The sequence below is a fragment of the Vipera ursinii genome, assembly GCF_947247035.1.
Source record: "Vipera ursinii genome assembly, chromosome: 1".
Classification (NCBI taxonomy): domain Eukaryota; kingdom Metazoa; phylum Chordata; class Lepidosauria; order Squamata; family Viperidae; genus Vipera; species Vipera ursinii.
The window spans coordinates 356,386,559-356,410,652 of NC_139512.1; the positions used below are offsets into that span (position 1 = coordinate 356,386,559).

A 24,094-nucleotide genomic window follows, 5' to 3' on the forward strand; every position below is an offset into this window, starting at 1 on the left:
ATACTGGAACCCTGCTATCATGTCCCCCCTCGTCCTTCTCTTCATTAAATGTAAATCGTGGACCATCTGTACATCAATACACGCCAAGCCACGAGATTGATCTGGTGCAGGGGGTCTTCCAACTTGGCCCTTTTAGGACTTGTGGACTTCAACTCCCAGAATTCCTCAGCCAGGATGCTTTAAGACAGGGGTCTTCCCACTTGGCCCTTTGATGACTTGTGGACTTCAACTCCCAGAATTCCTCAGCCAGGATGCTTCAAGACAGGGGTCCTCCAACATGGCCCTCTTATGACTTGTGGACTTCAATTCCCAGAATTCCTCAGCCAGGATGCTTTAAGACAGGGGTCTTCCCACTTGGCCCTTTGATGACTTGTGGACTTCAACTCCCAGAATTCCTCAGCCAGGATGCTTTAAGACAGGGGTCTTCCAACATGGCCCTTTGATGACTTGTGGACTTCAACTCCCAGAATTCCTCAGCCAGGATGCTTTAAGACAGGAGTCTTCCAACTTGGCCCTTTGATGACTTGTGGACTTCGACTCCCAGAATTCCTCAGCCAGGATGCTTTAAGACAGGAGTCTTCCAACTTGGCCCTTTGATGACTTGTGGACTTCGACTCCCAGAATTCCTCAGCCAGGCATGTGTGCCTGGCTGAAGAATTCTGGGAGTCGAAGTCTACAAGTCATCAAAGGGCCAAGTTTGAAGAGCCCTGATCTGGAGGATATCAATTTAGCCCAAGACGGGGTTGCAAGCCCCCATCGTTGAGAAATCCAAGTGGAAAGATTTCTTACCAGGTTAGAAGTTATAAATAATAAATCTCTGCGAATCGGGAATGCTTTGCGGCTGCAGGCAACCTACCTCACTTCCTCATATTTTTTCCCTCGGTAAAAGTGGCTCTTTCGGAGAAGGTACAGCAGGACCAGGTCGCAAAGAAACGCACCCTGGATGGCAGAAAAAATACCCTGTGAGCGGAGTAACTAGCAGCAACATTTAAAAAATGGTTTCGTGCTTTCAGTCGCACGCTTGTTCTAGGGAGGCTTTTTAAAAAAATTATTTTATTATACTTTTAAGTTGTGCAGTCCAAACTCGCAGTGCCGCTTAAGCTACTGTATATAATATCTTAATATTTTAATCACGTTTAATAACAGAAGATACAATAAGATAATACGGGTATTCCAGAACATACATCAAGGAGAGAAGCAACCTAGAAGTAAGGAGAAACTTCCTGACAGTTAGAACAATTAACCAGTGGAACTCCTTGCCTCCAGAAGGTGTGAATGCTACAACACTGTAAATTTTTACGAAGAGACTGGACAGTCGTTTGTCTGAAATGGCATAGGGTTATCCTGCCTGAGCAGGGGGTTGGACTAGATGACCTCCAAGGTCCCTTCCAACCTATTATTATTATTATTATTATTATTATTATTATTATTATTATTATTATTATTATTATTATTATTAACAACCTGCCTCCAGAAGGTGTGAATGCTCCAACACTGGAAGTTTTTAAGAAGAGACTGGACAGCCATTTGTCTGAAATGGCATAGGGTTATCCTGCCTGAGCAGGGGGTTGGACTAGATGACCTCCAAGGTCCCTTCCAACATTATTATTATTATTATTATTATTATTATTATTATGATGATGATGATGATGATGATGATGATGATGATGATGTTCAAAGTCCTGGGGAAAAAAATGACTGCTTTTCACACTTAACGACCGTCGCATGCATCCCCAGGTTCACGTAATCAGAATTTGGGTGCTTGGCAACCGACTCGTATTTATGACGGTTGCAACGTCCAAGGGGGTGTCACGTCATTCCCCTCTTGCGACCTTCGGACGAGCAAAGTCAATGGGGCGAAGCCAGATTCACTTAATGACCGCGTTAACAACTGCAGCGATTCACTTAACTTTGGCAAGAGAGGTCGTAAAATGGGGCAAAACTCCCTGAAGGAATGTTTCGCTTAGCAACGGAGATTTTGGGCTGAATTGGGGTCGTTAAGTCAAGGACTACCTGTAATAAGATACGGTAATAAGATAATATGACAATCTTCCTTGGCCTATAACTTCAATTGGGAGCAGAATTTCTGCTGCGAATCAAAGTGAATCAAACCCAATTTTATGAACTTGTTTGCCACGGTTGTTAAGTGAATCATGCGGTCATAATAAAACAATAATGATAACAAAATATAATAACAATAACAATAATAATAACAACAAAACAACAACAACAAAACAACAACAACAAAACAACAACAACAACAACAATAATAATAATTAATAAATAAATAAATAAATAAAATTAAAGGGACCTTGGAGGTCATCCAGCCCAACCCCCTGAAATGATTCCGGATTCCCTCATTGACTTTGCTTGTTGGAAACCAGCTGAGAAAGTCACAAGTGGGGGAAAGCATGTGATCCCACAACGCCGCAACCATCAAATAAATACATGCTGGGGATCCAGTGCCTGAATTAGGATCACGTGACCGTGGTTGTAAGTGACTCGTTTCAGCAATGTCGTAACTTTGAATCGTCGCTAAACGAACAGTTGTAAGTAGAGATGGGAACGCTTGGGGAAAAACCTGGAAAAATTGGGGAAACGAGGTGGGGGTTTTTTAAACGGCCTTGGGGAAAAAATGGGTAAAAAACCCTGGTTTTTTTCCAAAAGTCGTTTTTTAAAAAAAAAAAAAAAAAACTTCCCCCCCAATTTTTCCCTGTTTCCCCCCCCCCCCCGAAATTTTTCCGATTTTTGTCCCAGGCGTTCCCGTCTCTCATCGTAAGTCAAAGATTGCCTGCAATCCAGCAATTGCTTGCTTCCAACCCAAAGGAGTGACCTACCAATCCCATCAGCGCAAGACTGGATCCCACGTTGATCACCGTCGGGATGATGTTGAACTTCCCTGCCTGAAAAGAAAGGGAGAAAGCGTGAGTTTGGGGAGGTGCGCGCGGATTTTAAGGTTTGTACGTGCGACTCGTAGCCACAATTCAGTCCAAAAATTCTGTGGCTAAGCTGTTGCTAAGGGAGCTCTGCCCCGCTTTGACGACTTTTCTTGCCACGACTCTTAAGCGAGTCGCTCCAGTTGTTAAGCCAGTCGCACGGTTGTTAAATGGATCTGGCTTCTCTCGTTGACTTTGCTCATCCGAAGGTCGCGAAAGGGGATCACGTGGACCCTCACCTGACCCATCACAAGACCCTCACCTAATGTAAGGGGAACGGTTGCTGGAATTGGGTAGGTCTAGTTTAATGAAGAGGAGGACGAGTGGGGGTATGATAGCAGTACTCCAGTATCTCAGGGGCTGCCCCAAAGAAGAGGGAGTCAAGCTTTTCTCCAAAGCACCTGAAGGCAGGACAAGAAGCAACGAATGGAAACTAGTCAAGGAGAGAAGCAACCTGGAACTAAGGAGAAACTTCCTGACAGTTAGAACAATTAACCAGTGGAACAACCTGCCTCCAGAAGCGGTGAATGCTCCAACACTGGAAGTTGTTAAGAAGAGACTGGACAGCCATTTGTCTGAAATGGGACACGGCCTGGGTAGGCAACCTTGGCTCTTTTATGACTCGTGGACTTCAACTCCCAGAATTCCTGAGCCAGCCATGCGGAGGAGAAATGGAGAGGTTGCCATGCTGAGCCACGCCAGCTCAGGAATTCTGGGAGTTGAAGTCCACGAGTCATAAAAGAGCCAAGGTTGCCTACCCGTTGTATAGGGTTTCCTGCCTGAGCAGAGGGTTGGACTAGATGACCTCCAAGGTCCCTTCAAACTTTATATTATTATTATTATTATTATTATTATTATTATTATTATTATTATTATTATTATTATTATTATTAATATTAATGTTAATATTATTCCACCCCATTTACAAGGTCCGCTGGCCACACGAGGCCCTTACAAGCAGAAGGAACACCAACACCTACACCTTTCTGAAGAGGTTACCCAGCCTGGTAACGAAACGTTCGGAAACCAACCAACACCCGGGCTGCGGACATTCGCCACTATCGCGAATCTATGTTTTTCGCACCCTCACCTTGCCATTCACCATGATATCAAAGCGGATCCCGTAGGCTTTGATCAGCGTTCGGAAATCGTTGTCAGCCACGCTCCGGTAATACTTGGCAAATCTGAACAACAACAACAACAACAAAATCATAAAATGTCGTGTGATTTATTTTTTCTAAGTGGAAATCTCTCCCCCCCCCCTTTGGCGTCACTGACAGATTTATTGTCTGAGGACAGATAATCCTCCACTTACAACTTAGGGGCTGTTCAAAGTGACGACGACACTGGGAAAAAAGTGACTGTTTTTCAACACTTAGCAACCGTTGCAGCATCCCCTGAAGTCACGTGATCAAAATCCGGACACTTGGCAACTGACTCGTATTTATGACGGTCGCAGGGTCCCCGGGTCACATCGTCCCCTTTTGAGACCCGATGAGCAAAATCGACGGGGGAGCCGGACCCGCTGAGCAACCGCGTTACTAACTGAACAGCTGCAGTGATTCGCTTAACGATCGTGGCAGGAAAGTTGTAAAAGGGGGCAAGGCTCACTCACTTAGCCATGGAAAGTGTGGGGGTCAACAGAGGTCATAAAGTCAAAGGCTGCCTGTAACGAAAGTCATTAATTTTATTATCTATCACCTACGGAGACTTGTCTGTCATCCCCTGAGAATGACCAGATAGGGCCGAGGTAGGCAACCTTGGCTCTTTTATGACTCGTGGACTTCAACTCCCAGAATTCCTGAGCCAGCCATGCTGGCTCTGGAATTCTGGGAGTTGAAGTCCACGAGTCATCAAAGAGCCAAGGTTGCCTACCCCTGAGATAGGGCTTCATGGATATTGGGTAGCTCAGGCTTATGACTCTTGCAGCTGTGCAAGGATTCCAAGCTAGGCCCTCACTTGACTCCTCCTTCCAGCCTAGCTGGCAGTTTCCCAGCACTGACCTTGGCCACTGAAGCAACTTCAGAAAGATTGAAACTGCCACAGTGGCAGAGCAAAGATGCGTCAGCCAAACGCCGCCTCCGTCTCCGTTACCTGAAGTTGTATCCAGAGGAGACCGACTTCTGCCCAAATTTGTTATCTAGGCGGCTGAAAGAATAGCGAGGGTTGCATTCGGATGGCTTTTTATCCAGGTTGCAGTCCCATTCGATCTGGATCCCAATCACACCACCCTGGATTTAAAAACAACAACAACAACAACAACACAAAAAGGTTTTCTTCCGTTTTGGCAGAAGAACAGGAAGCTGTTTCCCTCAAAAAACCTTGGGAGATTCACCAGAGTTGGCAGGATGGGTCCACGGCCTGTCCTAAATTCAGTTAGTCCTTGACTTACGACTGACTGCATAATAATTCAAAGTTCGAATGAAGCCCTCCCAATAGGCCATTCATTCCCCGCCCCACCCCACAGCCACATTTTGGGTGCATTTTTGGCTGTTTGCAGCATCCAGTGGACACCTGCCTGATTTATATCACATTTAGGCATGAAAACCGGTTGAGTGACTTTGGGTCAATCATCAGGAGATGGTGAGTTCTAGTTCCAACTTAGACATGAAACTTGCCTGGGTGACTTGGGCCAATCACCAGGAGACTGTGAGTTCTAGTTCCAACATGAAACTTGCCTGGGTGACTTTGGCCAATCACCAGGGGACAGTGAGTTCTAGTTCCAACTTAGACATGAAACTTGCCTGGGTGACTTGGGCCAATCACCAGGAGATGGTGAGTTCTAGTTCCAACATGAAACTTGCCTGGGTGACTTTGAGCCAATCACCAGGGGTCAGTGAGTTCTAGTTCCAACTTAGACATGAAACTTGCCTGGGTGACTTGGGCCAATCACCAGGAGACTGTGAGTTCTAGTTCCAACATGAAACTTGCCTGGGTGACTTTGAGCCAATCACCAGGGGATGGTGAGTTCTAGTTCCAACTTAGACAAGAAACTTGCCTTGGTGACTTGGGCCAATCACCAGGAGACTGTGAGTTCTAGTTCCAACTTAGACATGAAACTTGCCTGGGTGACTTGGGCCAATCACCAGGAGACTGTGAGTTCTAGTTCCAACATGAAACTTGCCTGGGTGACTTTGAGCCAATCACCAGGGGATGGTGAGTTCTAGTTCCAACTTAGACAAGAAACTTGCCTGGGTGACTTGGGCCAATCACCAGGAGACTGTGAGTTCTAGTTCCAACTTAGACATGAAACTTGCCTGGGTGACTTGGGCCAATCACCAGGAGACTGTGAGTTCTAGTTCCAACATGAAACTTGCCTGGGTGACTTTGGGCCAATCACCAGGGGACGGTGAGTTCTAGCTCCAACTTAGACATGAAATTAGCCTGGGTGACTTGGGCCAATCACCAGGAGACTGTGAGTTCTAGTTCCAACATGAAACTTGCCTGGGTGACTTTGAGCCAATCACCAGGGGATGGTGAGTTCTAGTTCCAACTTAGACAAGAAACTTGCCTGGGTGACTTGGGCCAATCACCAGGAGACTGTGAGTTCTAGTTCCAACTTAGACATGAAACTTGCCTGGGTGACATTGAGCCAATCACCAGGGGATGGTGAGTTCTAGTTCCAATTTAGGCATGAAAGCCGGCTGGGTGACTTGGGGCCAATCACCAGGGGACGGTGAGTTCTAGTTCCAATTTAGGCATGAACGCCGGCTGGGTGACCTGGGGCCAATCACCAGGGGACGTTGACTTCTAGTTCCAATTTAGGCATGAAAGCCGGCTGGGTGACCTGGGCCCAATCACCAGGAGACGGTGAGTTCTAGTTCCAACTTAGTTTTGAAAAGCGGCTGAGTGACTTTGTCATAACGATCACTTTATGACAAACCACCAGCTAAAGGAAGGAGCAGCCTACGTTTGTGTTCATACCTCCGAGGCCATCTCGTGAAAGTTGCTCCCGGCCCAGCTGACCAGTTTCCCCAATGAGAAGATGGGGCAGTAGGGCTGGTCTGCCCCATAGCGACACGTTTTCAGATAGGCATCGTTTTTGGTGTCAAGGACATTGGTTCTACGTCAGGAAGACAAGAGAAGTGAGAAGGTCAGAAACCTGGGATTTTCAAAAACGCAGCGCCCGTCAGCAACGCAAGCTGTCTCGGCGTTGTAACTGGGCAGAGTAATCCTCACTTAATGAACATTCATTTAGCAACCGTTTGAAGATATGAGGGCGCTGAAAACAATGAGCAACGCTTGCCAAGTTGGGTAATGAAATGTCTGCAAAGAAGCAAGCTCAGAGGGGACCAAGGACCCCACAGTCCTCCTCTTCCTCCTCCTTTACACCACAAACCCCACTCCCTTCTAGCACTGATGATGTTCCCTAGTTGGGTCATGAAACATCTGCAAGAAAAACAACCAAGCTCAGAGAGGATCAAGGAGCCCACAGTCTTCCTCCTCCTCCTCCTCCTCCTCCTCCTCCTCCTCCTCCTCCCTTCTAGCACTGATGATGTTCCCTAGTTGGGTCATGAAACATCTGCAAGAAAAACAACCAAGCTCAGAGAGGATCAAGGAGCCCACAGTCTTCCTCCTCCTCCTCCTCCTCCTCCTCCTCCTCCTCCTCCTCCTCCCTTCTAGCACTGATGATGTTCCCTAGTTGGGTCATGAAACATCTGCAAGAAAAACAACCAAGCTCAGAGAGGATCAAGGAGCCCACAGTCTTCCTCCTCCTCCTCCTCCTCCTCCTCCTCCTCCTCCTCCTCCTCCTCCCTTCTAGCACTGATGATGTTCCCTAGTTGGGTCATGAAACATCTGCAAAAAAAACAACCAAGCTCAGAGAGGAACAAGGAGCCCACAGTCTTCCTCCTCCTCCTCCTCCTCCTCCTCCCAAACCTGATTCCCTTCTAGCACTGATGATGTTCCCTAGTTGGGTCATGAGATGTCTACAAGAAAACCCAGCCAAATTCAGAGAACACCAAGGACCCCACAGTCCTCCTCCTCCTCCTGTCCGCAAACCCTACTCCCTGTGAACACTGATGATATTACCTAGTCAGGTCATGAAATGTCTGCAAGGAAACAACCAAGCACAGAGAGCATTAAGAACCCCACTGCCCTCCTCTTCCTTATGACCATTTTTCACACTTAAGACCATTGCGTCAGCCCCACGATCACGGGATCAAACTTAGGAGGCTTCACAACTGGCAGGTATTTATGAGAGTGGCATCATCCCAGGATCATGTGATCACCTAGAACTGAGGAGAAATTTCCTGACAGAACAATTAACCAGTGGAACCACCTGCCTCCAGAAGCTGTGAATGCTCCAACACTGGAGGTTTTTAAGAAGAGACTGGACAGCCGTTTGTCTGAAATGGGGTAGGGTTTCCTGCCTGAGCAGGGGGTTGGACTAGATGACCTCCAAGGTCCCTTCCAACTTTATATTATTATTATTATTATTATTATTATTATTATTATTATTATTATTATTATTATTGTTGTTGTTGTTGTTATTATTATTATTATTATTATTATTATTATTATTATTATTATTATTATTATTATTATTATTAACAACCTGCCTCCAGAAGCGGTGAAAGCTCCAACACTGGAAGTTTTTAAGAAGAGACCGGAGAGCCATTTGTCTGAAATGGTATAGGATTTCCTGTCTGAGCAGGGGGTTGGACTACATGACCTCCAAGGTCCCTTCCAAATAATAATAATAACTACTACTACTACTACTATTATTATTATTATTATTATTATTATTATTATTATTATTATTATTATTATTACTATTATTATTACTATTATTACTATTATTACTATTATTATTATTATTATTATTATTATTATTATTATTATTATTATTATTATTATTTGCGACCTTACGACCATCAAAGTCAATGGGGATGCCAGATGGACTTAACAACCCCATTAACAAACTATGGCAAGAAATATCGCAAAACTCATTTAACAACTGTCTTGCTTAGCAACGGAATTCTGGGGCCCAACAAGTCGAGAACTACTTGCCTCGGACTTTTATCTATTAAATAGGAATGCTCACTCTGGCGGGCAGATTGTTTTTTTTTTTCATACGTACGTTGTTTTTACAATTTTAATTTTATCGTTTTAATGCTGCCCAGAGTCTTACGGAGCTGATGGCTTTCTGAATTTAATTAAAAAAAAAATATTTAGAATTTCAGTCTTGCATCAGCACCGAAATGCGGCAACCTGGAAAAACTGCTGTTGTTCCTTTCCTGTCCTTATTCCCCTCCCTCATAAACTTTGATCCACAGATCTACAGAGAGATTTTTCCAATTTTTGGTTGTTGGTTTTTTTTTTTCCTCCCAAAGTGATTCTTCCAAAAATTTGGAAACTTGTTCCTGGAGACAGAACGTTTCCTATCAGGGTGTCGAAAACAACTCAAAGGGAAAGAAAGGGAAAAATAAGGAGGAAAATCTTACTTGGAGAAATTAAACTTGGGGAAGCGGATGGTGTTCTTGATGTAAACCGTGAAATTCTCAGCGCCAGCCAGAAGAGCGGACCTTAAAAATAAATAAAAAAAGAGATGGGTTAACTGAATTATTTCATACTTGAGTAGAATCAAACCAGATTTTAGTTATATCCCCTTAGGCCAGGGGTCCCCAATCTGTGGGCCGCGGCCTAGTAGTGGACTGTGGGCTGGTGGCCCCCGGGCCGTGGGACATGCACGTGCACACACCCACTCACATATAGCACCACGGCCGCGGGGAATGAAAACAGGACGCCAGGTCGCACAGTGAAAAAAATGGGCTGCCGCCGTGCCTCGCGGCGCAAAAACAAGCTGACGCTGCGCCTCAGGGTGCAAAAATGGGACGCCACCGCGCCTCGTGGTGTGAAAACGGGATGCCACCGCACCACACGGTGCGAAAATGGGATGCTACTGTGCCGCGGGGTGCGAAAACAGGCCGCCACGGCACAGGGTGCAAAAACGGGCTGATACCACGCCACAAGGCATGAAAATGGGATGCCGCACCGGCACGCTGTGCGAAAATGGGCCAATGCTGTGCCTCAGGGTGTCAAAATGGGGTGCCGCCACGCCTCGGTGCGTGAAAACGGGCCAACACCACGCCTCAGGTCACAGAAATGGGCTGTGCACAAGAACGGGGCAGGGCTAGCGAGTATCATGCAAGCGCTAGCCCCGCTCTGTTTGCTTCACATGCGTGCATGCTTGTGGCCCCGTGTGCGTGTGTGCACACGCACATAAAACACTTCCCCCTACTTTTCCCTCCAGTCCGCCAAGCAAGAATGGTTGGTGACCTCTGCCTTAGGCCTTGACTTACAACTGTTTAGTAACTGTTTGAAGTTACACAGCACTGGAAAAAGTGACTTAGGACTGGTCCTCACACATACGACTGTTGTAGCATCCCCACGGTCACATGATCAAAATTCGGCCGCTTGGACAGCTGGCGTGTATTTATGAGGGTTGCCGTGTCCCCTTTTGTGATCTTCCCAGCCAGCTTTTGAGACAAGCCAAGACAATGAGGGGAAGCTGGATTCGCTTACTCACCGTTGCACTTACTAACTGTCACAATTTTGCTTAACAACGGTGGGAAGATGTGAAAGGGCCGCCCAGAATGGCAGGGTGAATTGTGAGAGGCTCGTACAGATACGAAGGGTTGACTTACAAGCAGTGGTGGGATGCTAAGATGTGAACAACCGGTTCTCTGTATGGATGCCGCTTCCAGAAGTCCATTCTGGGCCTGAGCAACAAAAATGAGCTACCGGTTCTTGCCGAAGTGGTGCGAATCCCACCACTGCTTACAACCCTTCGTATAGCAATCGTTCTAAGTTACAATGGCACTAAAAAAAACGATTTATGACTGGTCCTCACACTTACAATGGCCGCTGTGTCCCCACAGCTGTGTGATCAAAATTTCAGCACCCGTATTGACAAGAGTTGCGGCGTCCTTAAGGGTCATGTGACTGTTGTCATTTGCGATTTTCCCAGCCGGCTTCCGACGAGCAAAGTCAGTGGGAAAGCCGGATTTGCTGGGAAGGTTGTCAAGATGAGGATTTGCTTAACAACCGCATGATTCACTTAACAACGGCAGTGATTCACTTAAAAACCATATTTTTAAAAAAGGTCTCTTCCAGGCCTTCCTGTCCTCTACCATCTTCTGGAGTCCATTTAAGCTCACACCTCCCGCTTCAGTGACTCCATTCAGCCACCTCATTCTCTGTCGTCCCCTTCTTCTCTTGCCCTCGATCTTTCCCAGCATTCGGCTCTTCTCCAGTGAGTCCTTCCTTCTCATCAGGTGGCCAAAGGATTTGAGTTTCAGCTTCATGATCTGGCCTTCTAAAGAGCAGTCAGGGTTGATCTCCTCATGGACTGACCGATTTGATCGCCTTCCAGTCCAAGGGACTCTCAGGAGTCTTCTCCGGCACCACATTTCAAAGGCCTCAATTCTTTGGCGCTCAGCCTTTCTTATGGTCCAACTTTCACAGCCATACATTGCAACTGGGAAGACCATAGCCTTGACTATACGCACTTTTGTTGACAGGGTGATGTCTCTGCTTTTTAGCGTGCTGTCTAGATTTGCCATGGCTTGTATTGTATATTATAAACTAATAAAACCTGGGGGGGGGGGGGAAGCCCCAAGCCCTCTCAGCAACATGAAGTTCTGATGCTAATTATGATCATTAAGTCGAGGACTTCCTGGTGTTTCCATGTCACAGTGGAATCGGGGACCCAAAGATGGTGGGTGACCCTTAACCTTTTACGTTCAAGGAGAGGATTGGTGTGCCATTTTCTCACAGATGCTTTAATTTGAATTCCTTCCCTGAGTAAGGGGGTTTGACCAGATGACCTCTAGGGACCCTCCCAACTCTAGCATTCGAGGCCTCAACTCCTATGGAAAAGTTGTTTTGGGTTGTTGGGTTTTTTTAGAACTAACTTTGTTCTGTCTTTCTTCTCCACCGGACACCAAGCTAGGATTTCGCACGTCCCACTGATATTGTTCCCAATTTTTATACAGAGTCCTGTCTTGATACCTGGTGGAGGAAACAAAATGTTGGAATGTAATTTTGTGCAACAACTACAGTAGTATTCAGCCAGTAGATGGCAGTGCTTACAAGTTTGCATCTATGGCATAGGCCAGGGGTAGGCAACCTTGGCTCTTTTATGACTCGTGGACTTCAACTCCCAGAATTCCTGAGCCAGCATGGGGGAACTATGGCCCCTTCATGGCTTGTAGACTTCAACTCCCAGAATTCCTGAGCCAGTATGGGGGAAATTTTGGCCCCTTCATGACTTGTGGACTTCAACTCCCAAAATATCTGAGCCAGCATGGGGAACTATGGCTCCCTTCATGACTTGTGGACTTCAACTCCCAGAATTCCTGAGCCAGCATGGTCAGTACAAAGGATACTGGGAATTGAAGTCCATGCGTAAAGAATGCAGGGGTAGGCAACCTTGGCTCTTTTATGACTCGTGGACTTCAACTCCCAGAATTCCTGAGCCAGCATGGCTCAGTATGGAAACCTCTCCATTTCTCCTCAGCGTGGCTGGCTCAGGAATTCTGGGAGTTAGTCCACGAGTCATAAAAGAGCCAAGGTTGCCTACCCCTGGATACTCTTATGTTCTTTCCTCCAGTTTCCGGTTATGATTAAAAGAGTTAAGCAGTAAAGCACATGGTGATCGTACACTATATATAAACAGAATTTCTAACACAAAATGATCAGAAAAATGTCAGCCAGTCTATAATCTTGTGAATCACTGAAATAATTTTCAGGTGGGCTCAGGAAGAGGGATAATGGAAGGCATGGCGGTGGTGGTGTCAAAAAAAAAAGACCAAATGGTGGTCACAACTGAACACAGTACACGCAACAAATGGATGGAGTTGCAATCGCACCATTGCAAATTCCATGTGGACTTTTTTTGACACCCCCCCACTTCATATGCCACTAGTCCTCGACTTACGCCAGTTGTTTAGTGACCGTTTGAAGTTACAACCGCACTGAAAAAAGGGACTTATGTCCATTTTTTTACACTTAAAATCGTTGCGGCCTCCCCGTGGTCACGTGATCAAAATTCAGAGGCTTGGAAACTGACTCATATTTATGACAGTCGCACTTGTCCCGGGATCATGTGATCCCCTTTTGCAACCCTCTGATAAGCAAAGTCAACCGGGAAGAAGCCAGATGTCACTAAGTGAACAACTGCAGTGATTCACTTAACAAAACTTGGCAAAAAAAGTCTTAAAGTGGGGCAAAATCTCACGTAACAAATGTCTCACTTAACAACATAAATTTGGGGCTCAACTGTGGTCGTACGTTGAGGACTACCCCTATGAAAGGGTGGATGCTATCATGAAAGCAGTAATTTATTTTTTTGTTTGTTTGCTTGTTTACTTATGTAAATTTCTTTGCCTCCCATCTTGTATCCTGCACCAATATTTATCTCTGCTTGTTCCATTTTGATGTTTTGTGATCCTGTTACATCATCAAATATAGGGATGAGGTGGCTCAGTGGATTAGGACGCTGAGCTTGTTGATCTGAAGGTCGGCAGTTTGGCGGGACGAATCCCGAGTGCCGCGTAACAGAGTGAGCGCCTGTTACGTGTCCCAGCTTCTGCCAGCCTAGCAGTTCGAAAGCACGTAAAAATGCAAGTAGAAAAATAGGGACCACTACGGTGGGAAGGCAACAGCGTTCCGTGCGCCTTTGGCGTCTAGTCATGCCGGCCACGTGACCACGGAGACGTCCTCGGACAAGCGCTGGCTCTTCGGCTTTGAAATGGAAATGAGCACCGGCCCCTAGAGTCGGAAATGACTAGCACGCACGTGCGGGGGAACCTTTACCTTTACCTTTTACATCATCAAATGCTTAACGACAAGTTCTGTGTCATTAAGCCTTTTATTAAATTGAAGGGTTCTGGAACAAAGGGAAATTGTTTAGTCTCACTGTTGCTTTCTTGCTTTTTGTAATCGGATTTTGCACTAGAGAAATTTCACGGAAGCGTGGGAAACGTGTACATGGATGGGATGTACTGAAGGGGGGAATAAGGAATGATTAACGCCTTCCTTATGATGTAACGGCTGTGTTGTCTGATTTTCATTGGCTAACAAAGCTTATAAAGCAATGCTACCAATTTTCTAAGGCGTGGCACTTCTGGACGTAACTCTGCCAGCGTTCCAGGTTGTTGGCCACCCAGCTGCTTAATTTGGTCAAATAAAGGGCTGCTTGATTAAGAAGTCTCCGCTTGGATTATCTGATTAGATTTGATATATAGCTGGGTTGAAACTAAACATTAAGAAAACCAAGATCATGGCCTCCGGCCCTCTCAATTCCTGGCAAATAGATGGGGAAGAAATGGAGGTAGTGACAGATTTTATTTTCCTGGGCTCCAAGATCACCGCAGATGGGGACTGCAGCCAAGAAATTAAAAGACGCTTGCTCCTTGGGAGGAGAGCCATGGCAAATCTAGACAGCACGCTAAAAAGCAGAGACATCACCCTGTCAACAAAAGTACGTATAGTCAAGGCTATGGTCTTCCCAGTTGCAATGTATGGCTGTGAAAGTTGGACCATAAGAAAGGCTGAGCGCCAAAGAATTGAGGCCTTTGAACTATGGTGCTGGAGAAGACTCCTGTGAGTCCCTTGGACTGCAAGGCGATCAAACCGGTCAGTCCTAGAGGAGATCAACCCTGACTGCTCTTTAGAAGGCCAGATCCTGAAGCTAAAACTCAAGTACTTTGGCCACCTAATGAGAAGGAAGGACTCACTGGAGAAGAGCCTAATGCTGGGAAAGATTGAGGGCAAGAGAAGAAGGGGACGACAGAGAATGAGGAGGCTGGATGGAGTCATTGAAGCAGTAGGCGTGAGCTTAAAGGGACTCCAGAAGATGGTAGAGGACAGGAAGGCCTGGAGGAACGTTGTCCATAGGGTCACGATGGGTCGGACACGACTTCGCAGCTAACAACAACAAAGGGCTGCTTGATCAAGAAGTCTCCGCTTGGGTTATCTGATTAGATTTGATATGGTGTCTCAAGTTCATGTAAGGGACTGGGACCTTACAAAAATATGCCCAATTTTAATTCCACAGGACTCTCAGGTCCTGCGTTTTGGATGCATTCTGTACGTTACCTCCTCTGAGGGACCCGAGTTCAAAAATTGTTGCCCTTGTGATGCACCGTTTTGCCCATTTAAAGGTTACAAACAGTCAAACAGATATGAGAGTTTTAGTAGCATAAAGAAGACATTTTTTGGGGGGGGGGAAACAGGAACAGCTCTACTTTAGCTAGCAAAGGGCCAAAACTATCCTGTTTTTTTTTAAAAAAAAAGTTTTTTAAAGCGCCTTCAAATCCATCCTGGGAAAAAGTTAGGTTTTTTTTTTAAATGTTATTTTTCTATGGGTTTTTTAGGTCTTTCGTTTGTCACCTGGCACCCTTCTCTTCTTCCCACCTTGGCAAAGTCAGCTTAACTTTCCCATTTGTTAAAACAACGGGGGGGGGGAGCCTTATTTGGGGGAAAAAACAATGCCAGAGAGAACAATTAGCCCCCCTTAATCCTATACAATTAGCAAAATGGGGATGACTAATTCTCCTAGGGAATTAAGAGCTCTCTTTTATCAGAGGGATTTCAAACCCTTTGTTGCTGGCGTTTGCTTTCAATTAATTACATTACGGAGAGGCGTTGTTTGAATTTTTTTTTTTAGTAGAGATTTCTCTGGAGTTTTTAAATCTCGTTACAGAGGCTTTATCCTCCGTACTCACCATGAAGTGGCATTGCTCCCTTTGGGCGTTTTAATCTCCCTTTGGGTGTTGTTGGAATTGGGTCTGTCTAGTTTAATGAAGAGAAGGACGTGGGGTGACACGATAGCAAATCTTCCAGTATCTCAGGGGCTGCCCCAAAGAAGAGGGAGTCAAGCTATTCTCCAAAGCCCCTGAAGGCAGGATGAGAAGCAACGGATGGAAACTCATCAAGGAGAGAAGCAACCTGGAACTAAGGAGAAACTTCCTGACAGTTAGAACAATTAACCGGTGGAACAACCTGCCTCCAGAAGCGGTGAATGCTCCAACACCGGAGGTTTTTAAGAAGAGACTGGACAGCCATTTGTCTGAAATGGTATAGGGTTTACTGCCTGAGTAGGGGGTTGGACTAGATGACCTCCATGGTCCCTTCCAACTCTCTTATTCTGTGTTCTCAGTAACAGAGTCACATTGGGGGAACTGTCTAAGCCAGACATGTCAAACACAAGGCCCGGGGGCTGGATCCGGCCCGCAAAGTGGTTTCGTGTGGCCCTTGAAGCCATCCTGGAAAGAGTGAGGGAATGGCCCCCACTGCCTTGGCCCTGGCCCAGAGACCCTCCTCCTGCCAGAGACCCCCAGATCTGTCCCACTCCTGCCCAGGCCCCCATAGGCACCCTTGATGCCAACGATGGAGAGCTGGCCACGCCCACCCAGTAGGCCATACGCACTCTAGCCACGCCCACCCAGTAGGCCACGCCCACCCAGGCCACACCCACCCGGCCCCCTGAGGGCAACCGCAATGCTGATGCGGCCCTCAATGAAGTTGAGTTTGACACCCCTGGTCTAAGCCAATGTTTCTCAACCTTAAACTGTGTGGACTTCAACTCCCAGAATTCCCCAACCAGGATTATTATTATTGTTATTGTTGTTGTTGCTGTTATCCTGCATATCTAAGCTGCAGTGACTGAATGCAGTTGGGGACAGGGGACAGGCCGTCCTCAACGTACGACCACAATTGAGCCCAAAAAATTATACTGCTAAGCGAAACATTTGTTAAGTGAATTTTTCCCCGTTTTATGACCTGTCTTGCCGCAAGTCTTCATTGAATCGTTGCAGTTGTTGAGTTACTAATGTGGTTGTTAAGTGAAACTGGCTTCCCCTAGTCACAAAAGGGGATCACGTGGCCCCCTGGATATTGGAACCGTCAAAACTACGAGTCAGCTGCCAAGCCTCTGAATTTCGATGGGGAAGCTGCAATGGTTGTAAGTCTGAGAAACAGTCATAAATCCCTTTTTTGCAGTGCCGTCGTAACGTTGAACGGTGACTAAAAGGTACTCTTGTAAACTGAGGACTGCCTGTCGTTCCATAAGGAGGGACAACAATAATAAAAAAGGGAGAAAATTACAAAATGCAGAGAGCTGGAAATAGGAGGAGAAGGGCTGTGACAAAAGAAAGCAAAGATAGTATTAATCATTAATAAATGAGTTGGGTGCAATCCCAAAACACTTGGAGTACCACTTGAATACCATCGGCATTGACAAAATCCCCGTCAGTCAATTGTGGAAGGCAGCTTTGCTCGGAACAGCTGACATCCTTCCACAAAACCTTTAGTGTTATTAACAACATCTGCCTATCCTAGGTGCTCGGGAAGAACTTGATAGGTGGACAAAAATGCCGAAGGCAGTCACCATCGGCATTGACAAATTCACCGTCAATTACAGGAGGCAGCTACCTGGAACAGCTTCCATCCTGCGATGAGACCTTTAAACACTCACATCTGCCTACCCCAGATCCTTGGGAAGGAATCAATATGTGGACAAAACAGCCATATCCAGTCTGAACATCTGGCTGACTGTGCAATGAGCTATCATCGTGAGAATAAATGACCATTAGTCAATGGCAAAAGGCAGCTTGACCTGGATTAGATTAAATTCTGCGAAGAGGCCTATAATATTATTAAACCAAGAACATCTGCCTATCCCAGGTCCCTGGGAAGGACTTGACAGGTGGATACAAATGCCAAACCCAGTCTGAACATCCGGCTGACTGTGCAATGAGCTATCATCGTAAGAGTTACCATCAGTCAATTGCAAAAGCGCAGACTGACTTGGAATAATTCTAGAGCAAGAGCTATAATGTTATGAAACCAGAACATCTGCCTATCTCAAGTCCCTGGGAAGGGCTCAATAGGTGGATACAAATGCCAAACCCAGTCTGAACATCTGGCTGACTGTGCAATGAGCTATCATTGTAAGAGTTACCATCAGTCAATTGCAAAAGCGCAGACTGACTTGGAATAATTCTGGAGCAAGAGCTATAATGTTATGAAACCAGAACATCTGCCTATCTCAAGTCCTTGGGAAGGGCTCAATAGGTGGATACAAATGCCAAACCCAGTCTGAACATCTGGCTGACTGTGCAATGAAACATCCTCATTATAATAAATTGCCCTCAGTCAATTGCAAAACCGCAGATTGACTTGGAATAATTCTGGAGCAAGAGCTATAATATTATGAAACCAGAACATCTGCCTATCCCAGGTCCTTGGGAAGGACTCAGTGAATAGATAAAAATTCCAGATCCTATCTGTCTGAAATAATATTAATAGCAATTATACCATTGCCGGCTATCACTGCTTCCCCTTGAGGACAGTCTTTGTCGCGGTAACACAAGGCATCTGGAATACTGGGGTTCTAGAGGAGACAATAGAATAGGAATAGGAATAGAAATACGAATAGAATAAGAGTAGAATAGAAATACGAATAGAATAAGAATAGAACAGAACAGAATAGAACAGAATAGAATAGAATAGAATAGAATAGAATAGAATAGAATAGAATAGAATAGAATAGAATAGAATAGAATAGAATAGAATATTTAATGGAATGGAATAGGAATAGGAATAGGAATAGGAATGGAACAGAACGGAACAGAACAGAATAGGAATAGGAGCCTTGGTGGAGCAGTGGGCTGATGCCTCCTTAAGTAACACCAGCTGCCTGCAATGAGTGCAGGTTCGCATCCCACCAGGCTCAAGGTTGACTCAGCCTTCCATCCTTCTGAGGTAGGTAAAATGAGGACCCAGATTGTTGGGGGCAATTAAGCTGACTTTGTAATAATGCCGCTTGGGGCCCCCCGAAAGCCCTAATAAGCAGGTATATACATAGAATGAAGGCTATTGCTAAGCACATTGGTTTGTGCTTCTTGGATTGTAAACCGCCCTGATATAAGTGGGATAAAAAAACAACAGAATAGGAATAGAACAGGAATGGAATGGAAGAGAACAGAAGAGAACAGGAATGGAATGGAATGGAATGGAATGGAATGGAATGGAATAGGAATAGGAATAGGAATAGGAATAGGAATAGGAATGGAATAAGAATGGAAGAGAATTGGAATGGAAGAGAACAGAACAGAACAGGAATAGGAATAGGAATGGAATAGAATAGAATAGAATAGAATAGAATAGAATAGAATAGAGAATAGAATAGAATAGAATAGAATAGAATAGAATAGAATAGAATAGAATAGAATAGAATAGAATAGAATAGAATAGAATGAACCTTTATTGTCAAAGTACAACCATGTATACATTGAGATTGGCTGAGCCTCCCTTTGTGCCCCACCACCACAACTCACAGTGACAACCCACCATCTTGTTAACACCATGTGAACTAATTGCACAACACACCGGCCTCGCAAGTCAATCATACATAAAATTATAAAACTATTATTTCCCATTCAGGAGCCTGACAGCCCACGGATAGAAGCTGTTCTTCAGCCTGTTGGTACGGCTGGCTATACTCCTATATCTCCTACCCGATGGTAGGAGAGTAAAGAGATACCGTGCAGGGTGTGAGTCGTCCCTGAGAATTTTCCTCACTCTTCCAAGGCAGCGGGCCCTGGCGAGGTCATCCAGTGGTGTCAGGGGACAGCCCACAATGTCTTGTGCTGTGCTCACCACCCTCTGTAATGCTTTACTATCCAAGGCTGTCAGACCAGCATACCAAACCACGATACAGTGCAAGAGGATGCTCTCTATAGTAGACCAGTAAAAGAGGGTCATTAGCCGTTGTTCTACCCTGTTCTTCCGCAAGACCCTGAGGAAGTGGAGCCTCTGTTGGGCCTTTCTGGCCACCTGGGTTGTATTGACTTTCCAGGTCAGATCTTCACAAGGAGAATAGAATAGAATAGAATAGAATAGAATAGAATAGAATAGAATAGAATAGAATAGAATAGAATAGAATAGAATAGAATAGAATAGAATAGAATAGAATAGAATAGAATAGAATAGAATAGAATAGAATAGAATAGAATAGAATATGGAATGGAATGGAATAGAATAGTGTAATAGGATGGGATGGGATGGGATAGAATGGAATGGAATGGAATAGAATAGAATAGAATAGAATAGAATAGAATAGAATAGAATAGAATAGAATAGAATAGAATAGAATAGAATAGAATATGGAATGGAATGGAATAGAATAGTGTAATAGGATGGGATGGGATGGGATAGAATGGAATGGAATGGAATAGAATAGAATAGAATAGAATAGAATAGAATAGAATAGAATAGAATAGAATAGAATAGAATAGAATAGGAATAGATGGAAAATAAATAATAGAAGAGAAGAGAATAGAGCAGAAGAGAATGCAGAATAAAATAGAAAATAGAATAGAATAGAATAGAATAGAATAGAATAGAATAGAATAGAATAGAATAGAATAGAATAGAATAGAATAGAATAATATTTATTGTCACTTTAAATGTACGCTAATTGGCTTAAATTAAAATGAAATAAAAGGACAAAAGTCTTCTTTTCAAAGGTCAAACTCAAAGGCTGGAAGTCAACTGGAATTCTTCCAGGATCATACTTAAGCTGATCGAGATATGCGGGGGAGGATGGGATATCAGCCTGGCCCTGATGTGGCCGCTTTCTCATGAAGAAGCACTAAAGAAACTTGTGTTGTTGGGTTCAGGGTTGCTAAAGCTTGGCCATTTTAAGAGATGGAGCATCTTACCTAGCGGTAAGGGGCATGCCATATAGACAGTCCTCAACTTGCAAAATTTTGGTTTCCACACTTATGACCGCTGCAGCATCCCCAGGGTCATGGGATCAAAATTCGGACAGTTGGCAACTGGCATGTATTTACGACGGTTGCAGCGTCCCGGAATCACGTGATCCACTTTTGTGACTTTCTGACCAAGCAAAGTCCATGGGGAAGCCAGATTCACTTAACAACTGGGTTACTAACTTATCAACGGCAATAATTCACTTAGCAACTGTGGCGAGGAAGGTCATAATTGGGGCAAAAAACTCTCTGTCTCTCTATTTCTATGTATCTCTATCTATGTATCTATTTCTATCTAATTATCTCTATATATATCTTTATCTATCATCTATATCTATCTATCTTCTATCTTTATGTATGTATCCATCTATCATCTCTCTCTCTCTCTCTCTCTCTCTCTCTCTCTCTATCTATCTATCTATCTATCTATCTCTATATATGTGTCTGTCTATCATCTATCTGTATCTATCTATCTGTATCTCTCTCTCTCTCTCTCTCTAATTTATTGACCGCCCATCATACCACAGGGTAACTTTGGCCAACTTACAGAATTTAAAAATAAAACTATATAAATAGAATGCTGGAAAACTATAAAAATATAAAGTACAAAACCGCTAAAAGACGGGAAGGGAGGGGGGAGAAGGTGGGCTCTGATATTTAACAGTCACTTAATGACTGTCTTGCTTAGCGACAGAAATTTAGGACTCCATTGTGGTTGTAAGTCGAGGACTCCCTGCACACTATTTGCAGCTCTGATTCTGAGAGAGATGGGCCGTTAAGGAAGATGAAATATAAATGAATAAATTCCAAAGGAGGGGAAAACGAATGATCCTAAAATGTTCTAAGCCTCCGTTTATCATCCTTCGCTTTCCCTCTTTTGATTATTTATAGTAAAGAGCAATTCCCAGCTCCAGATCTTCCCGAGCTGAACACTGTATTATTGATAGCTTCCTGGCATCAAATTGAATTGATTGGATCTTTTAAATGGCCTTGACCAAAGGCAAAACACCAATAAATATTTGTGCCCAGCAGCCAAGAACAATACAATCATATACTGATTCCCCCCTACTCCAACTCACTGCCTTTTCTGCAATAATGTAAGAGAAGCTTTAGCCCAGCGCTCTTCCAACTTGGCCCTTTTATGATTTGTGGACTTCAACTCCCAGAATTCCTCAGCCAAGTATACGTGCCTGGCTGAGGAATTCTGGGAGTCGAAATCCACAAGTCATCAAAGGGCCAAGCTGGAAGACCCCTAATGTAGTTGTTTATAAGCTCACCCACCCCCCTTGATCTTTAAAATTCGATTCACTTTGATTAGGCTTGCCTTCCCCCAAGTTTGCTCGACTACAGTTCCCATACTGCACAGACTTTCCTAGCCACAAACTGCTTTGTAAGTGGAAAAATCTGCTGGAGGGATGTTCCCGTCAGGGAAACTAGCAATTTTATTCTACTGCAATCAAGTTGACGCCGCATCTTTTGTATTGAAGGGGCAGGACTTTGGGCACAGGCATAGAACGGTTAACTTCAGACTGAGCTTTATTTATTTTGACTGGAACTCATTATTAAGGCTGGATGGTCAGTAAAAAGATGTTGAGACTCTGGAAAGAGTGCAGAGAAGAGCAACAAAGATGATCAGGGGACTGGAGGCTAAAACATATAAGGAACGGTTGCTGGAATTGGGTATGTCTAGTAGTTTCATAGGGACACGGTTACTCGTCCCAGCTTCTGCCAACCTAGCAGTTCGAAAGCACGTAAAAATGCAAGTAGAAAAATAGGGACCACTATGGTGGGAAGGTAACAGCATTCCGTGCGCCTTTGGCGTCTAGTCATACCGGCCACATGACCACGGAGACGTCCTCGGACAAGCGCTGGCTCTTTGGCTTTGAAACGGAGATGAGCACCGGCCCCTAGAGTCGGAAACGACTAGCACGCATGTGCGGGGGAACCTTTACCTTTACCTTTACTTAGTAGTTTAATGAAGAGAAGGGTAAAGGGTGACATGATAGCAGCCTTCCAGTATCTCAGGGGCTGCCCCAAAGAAGAGGCAGTCAAGCTATTCACAAAGCCCCTGAAGGCAAGAGAAGAAGCAAGGGATGGAAACTCACCAAGGAGAGAAGCAACCTAGAGCTAAGGAGAAATTTCCAGACAATTAGAACAATTAACCAGTGGAACCACCTGCCTCCAGAGGCTGTGAATGCTCCAAGACTGGAAGTTTTTAAGAAGAGACTGGACAGCCATTTGTCTGAAATGGGATAGGGTTTCCCGCCTGAGCAGGGGGTTGGACTAGATGACCTCCAAGGTCCCTTCCAAATCTGTTATTCTTGTTATTCTGGTAATATATTCCTCATTGACGCCTTTCTTGTTTGAACCTTTGTAACCCGAATATCAGAGTCTCTTTGGGTGTACCCTCCTAACCGCTTGCACACTGAGTCCTTCTGCATGCACCCATTCCTTGCAATGCGTGTCACCTGGGCCAATTTTAGTCTCATCCTACCTCAGCGCAGGTGTCTTGATGCTGGTTGGGGGTGATGATCAAATTGGTCATGACGAAGAAAACACTTTCACCCTAAAGAAAGGGGAGGAATTAGAAGAAGAAAAAAGTTGGAGAACTTTGTGAGAAAAAGAGGAAGGGAGGAGGGAGGGAGGGAGGGAGGGAGGGAGGGAAGGAAGGAAGGAAGGAAGGAAGGAAGGAAGAGGGAAGGAGGAAGAAGGGAAGGAAGGAAGGAGGAAAGGAAGGAAGGAAAGAGGGATGGAGGAAAGGAAGAAAGGAGAAGGGAGGGAGGGAAGGAAGGAGGGGAGGAGGAAAGAGAGGGAAGGAAGGAAGGAGGGAGGGAAGGAGGGAGAGAAGGAGGGAGGAAAGGAAGGAGAAGGAAGGAAGGAGGGAGGGAAGGAAAGAGGGAAGGAAGGAGGGAAGGAGGGAGGAGAAAGGAGGGAGGGAGGAAGGAAGGAGGGATGGAAGGAGGGATGAAAGGAAAAAAGGAAAGAGGGAAAGAGGGAGGGAAGGAGGGAGGAATGGAAGGAGAAGGTAGGAAGGAAGGAGGGAGGGAGGGAAGGAAGGAGGGGGAGGAGGAAGGAAGGAAGGAAAGAGGGAGGGAGGGAGGGAAGGAAGGAGGGAGGGAGGAAAGGAAGGAAGGAAGGAGAGAGGGAAGGAGGGAGGGAAGAAGGGAAGGAAGGAGGGAGGGAAGAAAGGAAGGAAGGAAGGAGAGAGGGAAGGAGGGAGGGAAGAAGGGAAGGAAGGAGGGAGGGAAGAAAGGCAGGAAGGAAGGAAAGAGGGAGGGAGGGAAGGAAGGAAGGAAGGAAGAAGAGAGGGAAGGAGGGAGGGAAGAAGGGAAGGAAGGAGGGAGGGAAGAAAGGCAGGAAGGAAGGAAAGAG

The 24,094-nt window shown here is 45.2% G+C and overlaps 1 protein-coding gene across 1 annotated transcript in view; it reads right to left on the reverse strand.

Annotated features, from left to right (window-relative positions):
* Positions 1-852: 852 nt before the first annotated feature.
* Positions 853-24,094, reverse strand: part of P2RX5 (purinergic receptor P2X 5) — a gene marked incomplete at its 3' end in the record, with an annotated part of 31,514 nt that continues 8,272 nt past the window's right edge. The window contains exons 3-11 of the mRNA XM_083379843.1: positions 23,217-23,288; positions 18,264-18,339; positions 11,855-11,951; positions 9,383-9,463; positions 6,861-6,999; positions 5,031-5,167; positions 4,027-4,120; positions 2,838-2,903; positions 853-939 (exon numbers count right to left, since the gene is read on the reverse strand). Of these exons, the coding sequence (XP_083235969.1) occupies positions 853-939; positions 2,838-2,903; positions 4,027-4,120; positions 5,031-5,167; positions 6,861-6,999; positions 9,383-9,463; positions 11,855-11,951; positions 18,264-18,339; positions 23,217-23,288 (849 nt within the window). The remainder of the gene's footprint in view (positions 940-2,837; positions 2,904-4,026; positions 4,121-5,030; positions 5,168-6,860; positions 7,000-9,382; positions 9,464-11,854; positions 11,952-18,263; positions 18,340-23,216; positions 23,289-24,094) is intronic.